General features: G+C 38.3%; 1 protein-coding gene across 4 annotated transcripts in view; it reads right to left on the bottom strand.

Annotated features, from left to right (window-relative positions):
* Positions 1-17,156, bottom strand: part of GRM5 (glutamate metabotropic receptor 5) — a 255,510-nt gene that overhangs the window by 29,597 nt on the left and 208,757 nt on the right. For all 4 annotated transcript variants that reach the window (XM_061457941.1, XM_061457940.1, XM_061457943.1 and 1 more), the window contains 3 exons: positions 13,273-13,519; positions 8,060-8,228; positions 4,991-5,117 (listed from right to left, as the gene is read on the bottom strand). In XM_061457941.1, the coding sequence (XP_061313925.1) occupies positions 4,991-5,117; positions 8,060-8,228; positions 13,273-13,519 (543 nt within the window). The remainder of the gene's footprint in view (positions 1-4,990; positions 5,118-8,059; positions 8,229-13,272; positions 13,520-17,156) is intronic.

The following is a 17,156-nucleotide window of genomic DNA, read 5'->3' as shown; positions in this document are numbered from 1 at the left end:
CACATTGCCACTTGAACCCTTAACTCGTCCTCGTTTGCTTTCTCCAAGAGGCAAGTGTGAGAGTGACAATGGAAATAGTTATATTTCACTTGGAGTAAGAAAGAAAAAGAAAAGAGAAGTACAGGGCACAGAAAGTCAGATTGAAAATTTGACATATTCTCTGATGATGTGCATTTAAAACACTAAAACCAACCAGATAAAAACTGTGTCCTCCTACCCTCAGTCTGAATTACAGCCTTACCAGTTATGGCCAAACCCAATACCCTAGTCATGTTTCAGCAGCAAAATTGATATCAGCACAAGCTGAATTGTGCTCTGCCTTGTGCTCACAACTGCCAGATTACTGCTGTAATTACCAATGGCTGTAACTTTATTGCAAGCAACAATGCAAGAAAGCATTCTCATTGCAACAGGCAATTACTGCTTGAAGATATTTCATCCAAGAGGTGAGTGATTGCTTTGCTTGGGGTGGGAGGCAGGATCCAGTTTTATGAGACACGCCAGTCTCAGACCCCCATGACTTTTGCTGTAGCCCGAATCAGCATGCTGCAGGAAGAGCCAACCAAGCCCTTGTGGGGATCCATCATGATCAGCCTTTGAGCATCACCCCTGCCCCTGGCCCCATAGGTGCTTTGCATGAGCCGTGGCAGTGTTTTGTCCCAGACAGTGCCCAGAGCCAAGACAGCAGCAGCTCTCAGCACTCTCTGTTCTCTGCAGCTCTGGCTGACAGTACGAGCAATGCCCTTAGGATGAGGGAAGCAGCCGTCCTTGTTTCTCAGTGAACAATCCAGACTGGTGCAAGCCAAATGGCATACAGCATCGGTGTTGCCAGAGATCTTTGAAATGGCTGCTGTGTCGTTTAGAGGTCAGGTGCCCCTTTTTCAGCCCTTTCCATTCAAGGATTGTTTGGATAATCCAGTTTTTATCTAGCACTTTCAGACAAGTAGACAAGATCATGATGATGCTATCCTGGGTTTACTTACAAATCAGATTTCATCTTATTTGGTGAAAGCAATTTTGTAACAATAGTAAAAACTGATTTCTGATATTTAGCCTTATCCTTGAATGACAAAGAAAGCATTTCAAAAGCTGTAAAATATTTCAGCTCTTATTTCCATGGGAACACAATTAAGAAAATCAAATAATCAAATAGCAAGCATATTTGGACTACACAGACGATGAGAAAAATGTCAATGCAACCTGAAGAGAATCCAGGTGTCAGTGAAATTAATATCACCTGCTTTCCTTGCAGTCCCAGAGGTTGCTAGACAAAACTTAGTTTCCGCTATTGTTGTATGCTGTCCCTGAATGACAGAGAGAATAATTGCCTCTTTCCTGCCTCAAAAATGTCCTTAAACAAGCACTACTGATAACTGCACCAAGATGAACCTACATCCAATGAAAAAACTTTGAGATGCCGAACAAAACTTGTGTGATCTTTCCAAGGCACCATTTTTGAACACAGAAGTCCATGTCCTCAAAGCCAAGTGGATTTTTGGTGAACCAAAAAGTCACTCTCATCAAACTGTTGAAAAATTCATATAATTTTGGTTTAGTCCTCAGTGTTAAGAAAATCCCTTCATTTGTATTTAAACATGCCTGGCATCTATTTATCTTCCCTCCACTGTGAATAAAATATAAAGAAGGGCTTGGACCTAAGCCCATGAGTTTCTCTTGCTCTAACTGTGCATGTGGCTCAGCCATACTGGCCATACTAATGTGTGAAGTGGTGCTGTAATGTACAGATGTCAGCACATTCCATGAGGAAGAAGGGGAGCTACAGCAGATTGGAAAGCACATCTTGATACTAAGCCAGGAGGATAAAAGAATTACTTTGGTTATGTGTTGGGATGGTGTAGACCCATTTGGAGAAAAGTAAGAGGATGACTATTTTTTTGGTAGTATGCATAAGCTATGAAACTAGGACTTGTGAGGAAATAAAATATAGGTGGCTAAACATTCCCTTTCTCACCTCAGCTTTACTTCTAGATAGAGACATTTTCAAGTAACTGATTTAATCAAGAGATACTCCTTCCTTTTATTTGTCTTTCTCACTACCTTTGGATTTCCTGTACCTTTCTGTACTTCAGAACTCCAATGTCTTCTTGTGTTCTGAGAATAACTTTGTTTTCCTACATGTACTGCATCCCTTCTGTTTTTTCCTTTCCTGCATCTGAATTCTGGTTTTTCACAGGTGATTGGAAAAAGGCATCAATCTTTTTTCCTTTCTGTGAGCAACAGTACACATTTTATATGTGAAGTTTGTGGCACAAAACTGATGCTGGTCAGTGAGCATAAGAAAGATGAAGCAATGTTTTGTTGTGTGAGCCAAGAAAGGATTCCAAAAATGTTTTTATCCAAGTTCACATCTCTGGCAAACAGTGAGGTACAGCTCCACATTGAAAGCCTTCCCTGGCTGGTGGCTAATATACTTACAGGACTCTCATCTGAAGGTGATCATGCACGGAAGACTTATTCCAATGAGTTTTCTAAATGTGTAGCCTTGTGGAGCTGTTATTACCTAAGACACAGCTTTATCAAGCAGTAAGGAGACATAGACTGCTTCAGTATCAGATCTAGGGGCATTTCAAGGAGATTAGTGTACGCTTTATAAAACTGAAGGGAAATTTCCTTGCCAGAATACAAAACATATCTCCCTCTCCTTATTTTTAATTCACCTATATTACTAAATTTTATGTTGTAAACAAGACTGAGAGACAGTTTTTTTACAAGCTGTAAAAGTTAGGACTATAATTATGTCCATTAAAAATACAGCTCAATATACTGTAGGGATAAGCTGGGAATAGGCTTTTTAAACATCTGTTTTTGATACAAAGCTAAATAAACGAGATCCAGCCATCATGTGAATAGTAAGTTAAGTTGGGACTACAGAGCCATGAAGCTATTGTGATGGATGCCCTGTTATCAGGAGTGAATATTGTATCAGCTGTGCTCATGAAGTCCAAAGGGGTTTCAATGTCCAAACAGTGCCTGCTGAATTTGTGCCTGGCTAAGGAATATGGGTTAGATCTCCTGAGGAACACTGTTTGGCACTGAATTCGAGGGGTTGTTTTGTGTGTATGTTGCCTTTGGTCCTTATAAAGACATAAAATACTGTCTAAAGCCAGATGAATGGTTTGCAAAATGCAGCAGCTCATGTAATACAAACAAAGCAGTTGGCTTGACTAAAAAGACAACTACTCTTTGTTAAAACAGAGCTGATTAGAAAACTATTGACTCATCCTACAGGAGTTTTCCAGGTGCCACCTCATCCGGCTTTTCCATCCCAAGGGCAAAGTAAGACTCTCAGAGGGTAAATTCTTGCACAAGCGCAGACTGATGCCTTGACTGAGGCATGAAGGTCTGCATGCCCTGGGAAGCCACTCAAAGCACGGGGCCCAAAGGCCAACCTGGCCTACATATGATGCTTGCAGGCTTAATTACCCAAACTTCACTATGGCATTAGGCTGTTCCCATTCTCCATGTTTCAGAAGTGAGTCTTTGAAATGGTCCATTGAGGCATTTGGAACAAGTTCCCTCCTAACTGACTCATAGCAGCTCTTTTTGTAACTGATCTACTTTGGGTAAAACCTCAGCTGCTTATTGAAACAGAGATGTAAGTTGGGATCTGCCACATCTCAAACAAGAGCCCAAGTGGTTGAAGAGTTGATGATTTACAACCAGTTGACTGTCATAAACTGGCCAGCCTGATGTGCTGACCTTGTCCTTGCATTGTGGGTTTTGGAGGCTTCTGGATAGCATATCTGGGATGTGAACCTGTATGAGCTTACTCCACATCCTCAGTACTGTGCTTTGGGGGATATGTGGGGATGAATCTCTTTTTATCTTCTTCTCCATTCTCCTTGATATGAGAAGGCTTTGCTGGCTGATTGCTGAGTGCCCTGGGAGTCAGGGCTGGGGGAGCACTTGCAAAATCCATGTTATTGCTGTTTCAGCTTTTGCAGTTAGAAGTATTTTTCTCATTGAAAGTCTCATGTTTGACATTTTCTGTAAAATACCCTGGCAGCTTCATGGCTAAATGATATTTTTGCTGTAATTAAGTGACCTAGCTCATATATTATAGCAATGTAGCATTCCTTACCAGGAAAGGAGTAATTTATATATACAAATCTTTCTATAGGCGAAGCCTTGCCTGACACTCTTCCACTTACATAAATTCATCCAGAAAAAGTTTTCTTTTTGTCTTCCCTCTTTTTCACCCTAAAAATTTCTCCCCTCATCAACAGAAGTTGTATGAAAAAACAAGCTTGTGAGCTCTTTGGAAAAACCCTGACTCATTTCCCCTTGCCCATAAAGAGGCAGTGAGAACCTGCTCCTTGAGGTGTTTTGAAGTAGTTTGTGCTCTGAGCGGTTGAATTCTTGAATTCTGTTTATTAGTCACAAAGAAGAGAGGCTGTGGGATACAAGTGTTGGAGTAATTTATCTCTAAAGCAGCCAAATTGGTATTCTGCAAGAGCACAGAGAGCTACACAAGAACATGAACCCTGTAGTCTGTACAGACTCTGGTGAACAAAGGACTAATGGAGCACTTATGCATTTAGCAGCAGTAACTACAGCAACTAGTTCATAACTTTTTCAGATTAAAAAAAGTATTCCGTGACTCTTCTGTACCTGGAGGAAAATAAAACTGAAAACTGACCTCTCTTAATAATTTCTCTGCCAAGGACAGAATTTCCTTACCTGTTTGGATAGGACAACGTCTGCATCACCAGCTAGATGTTAGGACAGGACAAAACCAGGACTATGTTTTTATTTCTAGATTTAGTAATTCAGGTCTTTAGAAAGCATCTTAATTACACCAATGATTCCTTGAGAAGAAGGGACAAATACCAGCCTCAGTTCAAATGTCAGCTCTGTCCCTGGGTTCAATCTGACCGAAACAGTCCTCATGCTCACTTGTGTCTGGCATTTGTTTCTTCAGCTCAGAACATTTTCATTGACAACATAAGCACAGCCACAACCCATTTACCTGTGAGGTCATCATTGGGCCAGGAGCCAAGCTGGCAGGCTTTGCATGTGTATTCATCATATACATATTCATTCTCTTTACAAGGAGTGCAGGTCCAACAGCAACTCACTTCTCCTTTACGGATCACCTGAGACAAAAATTGACATTTGGTTTAACAACGCAAATGTGCATTCATGCTGCCCCAGTTGTTAATTTAATTTTTTTTAATCCCTTTTTATTTAATAGAGGTTTTTTTAGAAGTTTACTTTAAATGAACTTTCTTTTGATGATATTTTTGCTTATACAAAATGACTCAAGTTCTCAGTTCTCCCATCATGCGTACCAGAATAAAGGTACCATCAATGCCACAGAAGTTTAAGTGGAGGTACAGACTGGAAATAAGATGCTTTTTCCCTCCTAGAATTAGCAAAACTCAATGTTTCATAGATGGCAATGTGCCTACAGAAGCCACTGTGTGATACACAAGGTATATAGTTCACTCCATTGTGGTCCATACAAGGAATCATTTCAGAAACATTATTTCCCGAAGGGCTCATTACCCTAATATTTTTTGGTGCTTATTTTCCACCCAGATGTGAGTAATTTGTTAAAACTGATTTTTTTCCAGACGTAAAAACTGAACATGCCTTTCCCAGGATTATTTAATTACTGCAATTCTAATTAACATTTAAGAATGAAAATGTTATCTTTATCCATTTTAACATTTGACCTGATTTCTCATTTTATAATTTACTTCCAAATGTTATTGCGTGCTCATAACTGAGATGCAGATTTTTCAAGATCCTTATCATCATCTCTGGGCACCAAAAACATCTGTGCTTCCTGTCAATACGTCTTTCTTTTGAAATAAAGTGTTCCCAGCTTCTCTGCTCTTCCCAAATATTTTCTAAACTAATACTCCCAATTACAGCATAAGTAGTTTGACTTATGTATCTTTTGTAATGATGAATTTAGCAGGTGGCTTCAAAAACCAATGTCTTTATTGCAATCTTAATAAATGAAATGTAAAGGAGTGTAATCAAAAATAACTAGATTGCTCTTTGCAACGCTGCAGTGAAAAAAAGGTCAATTATGTCATTTTCATCAGCAATATGGTGACCTTAAAACTTCATTTTTTTTTTGTTTTGTTTTTAAAATTGTAAAGTGTGAAAAGAGGAAAAAGCCACACTGAAACATCTAACCTGGCAGAGAGCCCATGGGAGCATATGCAATTTGCTCTACAAGTGTTAAGACTATTCTACTTGCAAAACAGAATAGCTGTCCTCTAGAAGAATTCACGTACCAGAATTTCTTTCATTTTGAACTAGAATAAAAAGTTGAATAAACGACAAAATTTTTAATGTCTGGGAAAATCAATTCTTAGAAATCTTGCACTAAGTTTTAGATGCATATCCTGATAAATATGATGCATTATAAAAATCCATAGTTTTACCATGCATAAAATACTCAGGAAAATGAAATGACAAAATAATAACCATATGCTATTATCAAGCCACTTAAACATTCTATCAAAACAATTCACTTACACTTCCCTGTTAAACTTTTCACTAAATCAATATATTCTATAAAATACTTGGAATTTGTCAAATCTGGCTGTAAACTGGTACACTGATAATTTCTTACCCAGCAACAACTGGGGGTTAATCCAGAGAAGAATTGTGTATCCTTCTATGGAATCAAAGTAATTGTTCTCTACTACTCAGAATCAGGTCAAAATTTTTTGCATTAAATTGCTCAGACATTTATTTCCTCATCCTTTTAATTTCTTGAATAATTGTTTGTTGTAGCATTTAACTAAAACCAATCTCTTCTGCCTCTTGTAACAAAAATAATTCTCTTTAAATAAAAACTTATTTTCCCTTCCCCTTGTCATCAGGGCAATCCTTTGAAACTGTATATATTTAAATAAACGTATGTCCACACTATTTCAAATGTTTGGAGTTGCTTGTGTATGGATTTTATCAAATCCTTGTTGTTGAGATGCACCTTAAGTGTTTTCAAAGCCTACATGAGGATGAGATGACTCCTGATCTGGAATACTAAATCATTTCCATTGACAACAAAGAAGTTCAGAAATGTCAACGACTGTATATGCCTACACTGAAGACATTTGGTCTGATGAAACTCGTGTACCGACTCTGCCAAAGACCAGTTAGTGAATAAAACATGATGACTGCTCTACAACTCTGGAAAACTCAGTCTGAAGAGACTCACTTTATGTTGCAGAGCATTATCAGCCTCCCATCAGAATTTCATTGCAGCGGCTTGCCAGGTTTTACAGGCATGCCATGTTAACACAGGAGAAAATGCCATGTTAACGCAGGAGAAAAGTGATCCAGCTTCCAGTGAAACATGTCAGAAATTGCAGCTGCTTTTTTTCAGTCTGAGCCACTCTCCATGCTCATCTCTCATTCCACAGGCTTTTATATAAATGACTGCAAGGTAAGCTAAGGACTTGCAGTGTTTTAACTGTTTTGGAGTGTTATGCTGAAGGATAATAGAGTATAATTAATATATGACAGATTCATTTACCCTTCTTACTCACAGCAACATTAAAGGTAGAAAGGAAAATCAAAAACCTGGGAAATAAAGCAGCAGTAAAACATATATGACTAAAACAAATGTTACCTGCATCTCCTGAAGCTCTATGCAATGGTAGTTATTGATGTTCTCTGATGACGCCACAAATTTGATCTGAGTAATAATGTTCCAGTCTAGGTGTCTATGTCTAGCACTGGTATAATAGTTATTATTATTTATAATTTACCTGCAATTGTACTGACAATTCCCACTCAGGGATTTGCATAGAATCAGATGCTGTAAAAAAAGCCCACAAACACTGCCTAGTCTAAAGCATTTGGGAAATAAGTAAAAAAAAGTCAGTAATTCACAGATACAGGACTACAGGAAAATGGCAATTTATGAAAATTGTGAGATTACTATGATACAAGTAAGTACTAAGTACATAAATCTGTACATTTTAGTTAAGGTGTGGGATGTTTGTCTCCATGGGAGAGTTAGGAAAAACTTGCATTCTGCATGCCTGAAGTAAATGGAGAAAATATTTACCTTTATCTGTCCTTTTTCACAGGGTTCACTGCACACAGATCTGATGATGTTATTTTTCTCTGACCATATTTCATCATCGTCCATTTTCAGCTCACCATTGTCCCAGCTGCCAACATTGATATAATCAAAGTAGTCCTTCCCCATTTTCTTAAAATTCATAATTTCATATCTTTGGAAACAGAAAGGGGAGACATAGCTCAGTTGAAGACAACATCATGAAATGTTTCAAATTAAAGGAACACTATACAGTCAATATCAAGCTTACTGAAATAAAGAAGACAAAATTTCAAGCATTATGTTTCCCTTAAGTCTGTCCCAATGATTTTTATGATATATTTCCTTTCCTTTGTATTTTGAATCATTTTCTTCTATTTGAACGCTTTTGGGTTCAGTGACGGAGCTTCTGAGAATGACTGTGCTTATTTCAGGAAAACAATGAAATGAGCCAGACAGGATTCATCCTGTGTAACTTTCAGCACTGAAGCCAACTGCATAGGGAACCCTAGCTGTACAAGGATCCCTCTATGGAAGATGCAGAGACATCTAAACTTATAATGGCAGTTCCCTATGCTAAGTGCTCCTCACTGTGCAGGTGCTTATTCCATTTATGAGAGAGGAAGCCTGGAGACAGTTGAGCTTGTAAAGTGAGGTTGAAGGAACCTAGGCTTGTGGGATCAAAAGAAACCTCCCTTACTGTAATACCGCAAGATGCAATTTGGTGTGGCACCAGGAAGGAATCAGGCATCATTTGTCAGCCACAGCCTCCAGGAATATGGGTCTTGATTGAGGCTTCAGGGAGATCTTATCAAGAAGAACCTTGTTGTCCAGGCATTTGAAAAATGATGTTGAGATCTGCCTTTTATTTTCTTTTTCTTCTACAACATTGCAGCAGCAAATGCTATTGTCTGCCATCCACACAACCCTCTTCATTTTTATATGATTCCTCAGTGAGCAGAACACATTTAATTCATTGTACAATATGGCATGGAAGAGTATTCATGCCTCAGTCCTCAGCTGCTTTTGAGTCAGATCACCTCTTTATCTGTGAACAGAAGAATTAGGAGCAGAGCTAGAGCTGATAAGAGTTTTTAGGTTCATGTTCCTCTTCCTCCTACTTTCTGTTTAGCTCCCACAGCATTACAGAAAGTTCATGCAGCAGTATAGGACTCACTAGCCTTCTACCAGCATGCTGAACACCAGGCTATCTTTCTGCCTCACAGACCGGTTCATTTAGCGCTTACTTATAAGGCATGTTTAGAAAGTTGGGCAAATCCTGAAGTGAGGATGTCATGCTTTTCTTTGCTTCCTCTTCAGTGGGTTTCGCAATAATCTGATTAAGCAACATGAAATTCACCAATGGAAAAAATCAATCAGTATAGATTGAGAAGATTAACACTCATAGGTTTAGAAAACCTGCCTGGCTCAGAAATGAGGAGACAACTTTTTCCTGGCAGCAGGCAAAAAATTAGTCCCCAAGGCAAAGCAGGGGTTGGATTAAGAGTGACACTGTCAGAGTGTAGTGAAGTCCAAAGCAGAGATAAAAGAACCAGCTCATTAAATAGAGCAGTCTCTTAACTAAGATACCCAAGTATCTCTCCTAAGGTTTGAGGAAACACTTTTAAGACTGACAAGTAGTAGTCATACTATATAAAGCATCAATATTTTCCCCATGCTGACATAAAATATTTACAGTAAACCTATTCTATAATAGTCTCCATCCATGGATCCCAGGATGCTTTGCATCAGGAAACTAACTGTCACAGTTGGGAAACTGTGACATGGATTGAATGCCAAAATCACACAGAGGCTTGGATCAGGACTGCAAGCAACCTGTGAAAGAAAATGAAAGTGGAGTGTGACTGAATGGGCAATATGACATCAGCAATACCATATGATTCTTGAGTTTTTCCAAAAGAAGAAGAAATCATCAATAATAATTAATGATACTCCTGGAGTTCGGAATATTTCACTTTCCATGCTGTATAAAGAAGGAAATGACCATGGCTTTGAGAATGACCTGATCAGATTGGAGATGTGAATGCCATACGGACACAACTGAATTGAACCCAAATAACACACACACAAATATGAATTAACAGGCTTTTACACGTCGTTATAAACTCAGGGATTTTGTTTGAGGTTCACAAACACAGTAACAGTCTGTTCAAGGATCAAACAGACTAACCGAAAAGTGAGCCCAGAAGCAACTGTGGAGTCTATTCAACATTGTCATGTCACTGTAACACTCCTCTGAGTATTATTTTGTTATAGCTGTTGATTCAGAGATTCATGGGCAGATAAATGAAAGTACTGCCAATGCTTAACAGGCCACAGGACCTAAAACAATTCTGTCTCCAGTAACAGTTCCATGCACACATCCCAAGGGTAATACTGGAAAGAAATCTAACAAATTTTATAACCTATTGTCTCTTCTCTGGGTAGAACAGCATAGGTGGACTAATAGTAATAGCCAGACTCAGTAAGTCCATTTCTATAGCGGAGATTCAGGAGCCACTGAATTCCTGGAGCTACCTTGAGGTACCACAGAGGCAGTTTGTCACATTAGGATAGGAGAGACCAGATGGTGCAATATTGTATTTCCAGCAGTGCCCTAGACATAGTGTAAAACACTTGTTTCAAAACTGAAGTGCCATGAAGTTGCTGAGAAACCATATTTTATTGGTAGTACAGACAAAACGTCAGTATTTTGTTTTTCTTGCCTTCTCTTGCTTTCTTGATTCCTTCTGTGGAGTTTCAGTAGTATTTGCAGATAGTTGTTAGTCTTCCTGAGAAATCATGGGTGTCTCTTCTATTCTCATTTGCTTTTTTCATGTATTTTGTCTCACATAAAACAAGCCCTTCTCTAAGATCAACATACACATAAAGAACTTTGGGATAGGGCCAGGATTCAAAGCATCTTGTGGGATTAATCATCTGTTGTATAATATCAACCCCTTTTTGCTATACATCAAAATCCTGAGCTATCTAGGTCAGAAAGGCTTTTATATTCTGATTTCCTGCTTAACACTACTACCACAGTACAGCTGCAAGGGTTTAGATTTCTGCTTTACAAAGTCGAGATGCAGCTATCAACACAAGTGAACAAGACAGATGAGTTGTTCCAGTATGATTGCACCATCTCCCAGCTGTTGCAAATAGTGTTTGAAAGTGTTCAAAAGACTATGAACTACTCAAAACCTGGGCATTAGAGATGGAGTGTCTTATAAAGGCTTAACATGAAAAAGTACATTTAAATTCAGTGTTGGCTAATTTAAGCCCACGGACTGGATTTAATGATGTGACTGTTATAGAGGAGAGAATAAAGAACTGTGTTTCAAAAGCAAACACACAGGGACCACTTTGTCACCACACATAGTTTGAGTAGACAGAGCACTACTGTATCTCACACAACTCCAGTCAGGCTGGACTTTCTTGAAGTTGAGATACCTCAAGGTGGTCAATCAACATGATGTCCCGATGCTACTAGAAACAGTATTGTCCTACTGTGACTGAGCAAATGACTGCACATGATATAATTCCTTCATCATCATTCTTAGAATTGACTTTAAAAAGACCCAAGACATTCAATTAAATTCCTTGCAACAAATGGAATTAAATGGCGAATGTTAAGCATGCCAACATGAAGAAAAAGTAAAGCTAAAGATTTCTTTGCAACATTTAGATATTGTCATTGGTGTTGTCATGCCACATATCATTTATTTGTGGCAGCTTTCATTGTTTCTGTAAGAAATGAGTGAAACAGACAGGAATAAGGCAGGATGCAGCCCACTGCATCTGAGCACCAATAAAACCAAATGGGAATCCTTTAAGAAAAGTCCAGAACAAGTCTTTTTAAAAATAATTTGGTCAGAGAAATCCAGACTGAGCACTTTTCTTCAGAATTCAGCAATTTGTAAAAATAGAAAAGTTTAACGAAAGTCAGACTTGTTCACCAAAACAGGGCTGAAAATAAATTTCCATCTGAAATTTTCCTGGAATTCTGCCAGTTTGCGTCTGAGTTCTCCTACCAGCCCACAGTGCATTTCCCTAGAGTCTGAGTCTAAAGAGTTTGAGAATTCGTGTCTCCAGACACACAAACAGACTGCTCTGTATGTGGTTGTCCTGCTCTCTTTTGGGGAAAATGCTGACTTTACAGGTTTTCAAATAAAATAAATAAGGAAAAAAAAAATCAGTTCTGAAATTGCAAAAATTTTGGAAACATCAAAATTTTCTAACCAGTAGATTTGTCTTTTCCTCAGAAGTTAATGCTTTCCTTTCAGTTCACATGAGTGGGAGAAGACAAAATTTAAATGAGTGTACAGGATGAACAATTTTCCCTCTAGTTTATATGGTGCCATCACAAAGACATTTAAAACCTTCCCAATAACATAAGACAAAAAAGGCTGTCCCAATAAAACCGGAGCAAAAGCAGTGACTTACTTATTGAAATATAGGGAAAAAAAAATACTTTGACCATTATCACACTTGCTGTTCATTTTCTGAGAGTTCAATAGGCAGAAACCCAGGAAATAACCCTCATTATACTTTTTAATGTACATTTATTTGAATGCTGCATATACATCATAGAAAAAGAAAACCTTGTATTTTATTTCGTAGATGTATATATGTATACATGTATGTAAGTTATCAGCAAAAGAAGCTTTGTTTAAATTCAATTTGGTTTATAGCAGCACAGTATGAATTGATAGCAGTCTGTTATGCAAATGGAAATGCTTTAGTTGAGACATGGAAGCAGATTTTCAATAATTCTGATGGGAAAAAAATCCCAGACAAATCAATGCAAAATTTCTGATATTGTTTTACCTTTCTTAACCAAAGAATGATGTCTGTTATGATTGCTTATTGCTCAATCAAACTCATATATTCAAGCACCTACAGTGAGAGAGAGAGCAAGGCTGTGGTGGCTGTCATGGCCTGTGAACACAAAGTTGAAAGTCTGGTGGTTTGTAGTAGTAGTAGTACCTATAAATGGTAGAGATGCAAATGCAGATTCATGTAGGAAGATTGTATAGCTCAAAGTTCACATCTTGAACATGAAACATCATTAAAAAAGGCACATTAAAAAAAGTTATTTTGGAACAATCGGTACAGAAAATCAGGAAATGTGAAAATAAAAGTATGAGATCTTAGCTCTCTACTATGCACATAGTTAACATATCTGGTATTAAACAGTCTGACAGTGTCAACATTACCTTCCTGGCGAGTCACCATTCTCATCAAACAATATCATGTCCCCAGAGACTCCAGTAAAGTTAGTCTTCATAAGGGATTCCAGGAGCTTCCGACCATCGATAGGCTTCATGGCATCACAGAGGCCCACGTAGCCTGGACACAGCGACATCTGCATGTTGTGGAGCCCATACGCCATTGAGTATATTGCATTGATTACAAAGCCCATCTTAGAGTCCTGAACGTGCTGTGTCCTCAGAGTCATCTGGCCTATGGGGAACATCACAAACTGGGTGGTTAGTGCATGGGGTAGAAACACAGTGATGTTTTCAGATATCTGTTGGTGAGTTGGTTATTCATGGTGGAAAAAGTCCTGTGAAATGTCTTAAGCAGCTCATAGTAGATGCTGTTACTGGGGCACACAACGACTATGCTAAAAAACAAAAAGAAAGGCATGAAAGAAGAGGTTCCTCTTAAATATTTTACTACCCAGCTGATGCCTTTCTCTGTGCAGCTTCACATGGGTTGTTTTTCAGTTATTTCTGTACCATGTGTTATTTTTTAAAGCACACATCATGAACATTATAAAACATTTTGGGAAATCCAGGAATTTCCCCCTGCCTGCAAAAATCTCTCCAAATTCTTAGAAATCCTTTGCTGAAGTGTAAGTGCTAACTTGGGGTCTATTCTGCAGTGACTTTGCAGTCAACACTTTTGTTTCTGAGACATGGTAAGCAATCCTGTGCAGACAAAACAACTGCTTTACTGTACCAAAAGTTCCTCTGCTAACAGCTCTCCTACCTCTGTATTTCTTGCTCCTCTCTATTTACAAAGTGAAGATAATGATGCAGTGCAGATGAATGTATTAAAATGTCTGTGAAGGGTTTGATGATGTGGCTTAAGCAATGACTCTGTTTAACTGGAATTGGTAGACCTTATTTTGTTTGGCTTTTAAAAGGTAATGTCTGGATTTCTATTTTCTATTTAAGCTTCTGTGAAATGCACAATAAAAATTCATTCAGCGACACCCTGAAGGCCTTTATTTTATAACCCTGTGTTACTAATGACAGAGATTTACTCTGTTGGCAGCACCAGTCCAGCTAAGGAAGAGAAAGCTGGAGGTTTTCTGCCTCATATGTCGTCAGCAAAGCTGCCAGCTGCACTCCAGCCACCGCATCTTTAATACTGGGGAAGTGAGAAGAGTCAGGGATAAAGCAATTGCATCAGTGGCGCTGGGAATTTGTCAAACACCTGGAAAGATTTGGCTCTGGAAGGAGGACAAACAAAGAGCTCTACTAGAACAGTTACTGTCCTTTTATCAGTCAAGCAGCAATCCCTAGGAGCTGGAGAGGAGGATGGAGATTACACCTGCCCATCGGAGCTGCAGGAGCAGTACAATGTGAGAAGTAATTTGTGCCATGAAAAGACTGATGTAGAAACAATTTTTTCCTTGAAAGAAATGAAGACTAATATATGACTCCGAGGATGGCACTTGTCTAGCTTAACAATGTCCATCCAAAAGACAAGCATACAGTCTGATGTCTAGGCACCTTTTGTGGAGATGGGTTAAGAATCTCCAGCTGGTGATTGATCTCATCATACAACAAGTACATCTACAAGCTCACATTTTCAGTAATGAACATCACCACGCTGTTCTAATCACTAAAACATTTTGGAGTACTGAAAACATCAGGAAGGGCAACAAAGATACATAGTTTGAACTGAAAATCACTGTGTAGAGGTCAGTAAGTGAATAAGGGGACTGAGAGTTCCCTTTTTCCCTTGTTTCATGGGAGAACTGGCACTCCGAGTTCCAGCCAGCCTCAGGAGCAGTGATTAACGCTGTGGATACTTAAATGACAGCAGCTTGAAGTATTTGTAATGGAAAAAAAAACATTAGAAATAGCACACAGCGTTGCTCATTTGTTCTGTTCTACCAAGGTATTACTTTTTCCTAATTAAAAAGTAATAAGCATAAAAACTGCAACAGTGCTGTACATGTAAAACCCATATTAATTGAAATTAAGTGGAAAATTGAACAAGCCTACGACATTGCAATACACAAAACATGGTTTAACCAATTATTCATCCTCACAATTAACAGCTCACAAACTATACAGTTAATTATAGTAGCCATTAGAATGAATCAGATTTGCATCAGCAATAGTATTTATTATAAAGAGTATTCCAGCTTCTTTATTGCATATGATTACTTAAAAACGTAATAGCTTAATTCTTTCAGGAACACTCTCCATTGGGCTTTGTGCTTCAATTTTACAGCAGTATTATTCTGGCTTCCTTTAAACACTGAGCCTCTTTCAGTTCACCTGATCATTTGTAATGAGGCTGCTTAGCTCTTCACAGAAGCTGCTGGCAATTGCCAACAGAGTTGTGAGAGATTTAGCTGTTATGAGAATTTTAATATACTTCCTGCAGCTGGAGAAAACATTTCCCTGAGATATTAAAGCCTCACTTTGCTATACAGGGGCAAATCCCACCTGCCAAGCCTGACTGTCAGTTTGCAGTACTTCAGGAATCTTGTGGTTAAGAACATCTCAAAAACTGAGACAAAAGAAGATTTTTGCTCTTCAATTTACAATAATGTGGTCTTTAAAAATGCCGGTATTAAAAAGTGGTTAAGTCTGAAAGTGGCTTTCAACCCATTTCACAAAGTACTTAGGTACATTAGACTTGACGCATATAAATAACATTATTTACCTCAATGATCCTATGACTGGTTGTAAGGGAAGGCTGAACACTCAAGATAAAAAGCAGTCTCTCAGCCAGAAAAAAAGAGTAGAAATATTTTAAATCTATTTCTGCAACAAGTGTTATTTAGGTAGCTTTATTAAACACATTGTCCATTTAAATGTTAGAGTCTGGTTTTCTTGTTAGAACTCAAACACGTACTCTTAAATTTATACAGAAGTGTGTCTTCAGTCAAGAACCTTTCCTGACACAAGATCAGCATGAGATGGAAGGGTGGCATGGATAAATTTAATGATGATTACTCCAGTAATGTCCAATAGAATTGACTTTACTGATTAAACTCTTAATAATGAATAGTGAAAAAATCTAATAGAATTTGCGGAGTTCCTACAGAGTTACGGGCAGTGAATAAATATTGAAGAATGGGGTTGACTGAAGAACAGGGTGGATTGGAGAAGGGGGTTGATTGAAGAATAGGGTTGTATATAAGTAATTTCAAGGATGTTAGGCTTTGTTAGCAACTATAGAGAAAAGGAAATTACTAAAATAAGCTTTGCCAGAACAGACTGGTGGTTACTGATATGATAACGATCCTAAAACAAAGTGATAAAGAAATTACCGCCAGGGGTCCCAAAGCCCACTATCACATTTTAGTGAGCATGCAGGAGGCATTCTCTGAAAGTACAATGTAATGTATGTAATCTAATGAATATGTATGTTTAAAGACAATATAATCACAGCCTGGTTGATGCTTGGACAAGACACGCTAGGAGGAGCAATTCCCCTGCGTCTCCCAGCACTGCAATAAAGAATGCTTGCTTGTCAACTTAAACTTTATTGGTGAGTTCCTGGAGATTTCTCTGAATCAATATCCACAGACTGTAACCCATATGCTTATTTATAATACCCAGATTAGAACTCTTTTCTATTAGGGTTAAAAATCCCATATCTATCTGAGATTTCCTTTTCTCCATCTCGACCATTCCCATACGAGAAAAATTTGTAAAGAAGAAAATGCAAACATCTTGCTTTCCTGTGGGCTGGGAAAAGTCAGCACGTTGCTGTTTAATCTTGGCTTGTAGCAATAAGCAGGACATGTTCAAATGAACGTATGAGCTCAGATGTGGGGCTTTCAAAACCAATCTCCAAATTGTTCCTGCATACTGTGCTTTGGTTTGGACTGGGTGTCACAGTTTGG

The sequence above is a fragment of the Pezoporus flaviventris genome, unplaced genomic scaffold (genome assembly GCF_033815535.1).
Source record: "Pezoporus flaviventris isolate CSIRO_AGI_PZ_B2104156 unplaced genomic scaffold, CSIRO_AGI_Pfla_v1 ptg000025l, whole genome shotgun sequence".
Taxonomy (NCBI): Eukaryota; Metazoa; Chordata; class Aves; order Psittaciformes; family Psittacidae; genus Pezoporus; species Pezoporus flaviventris.
Note: the sequence above shows the minus strand (reverse complement) of the source record. Positions and strands in the feature narration are given on the sequence as shown.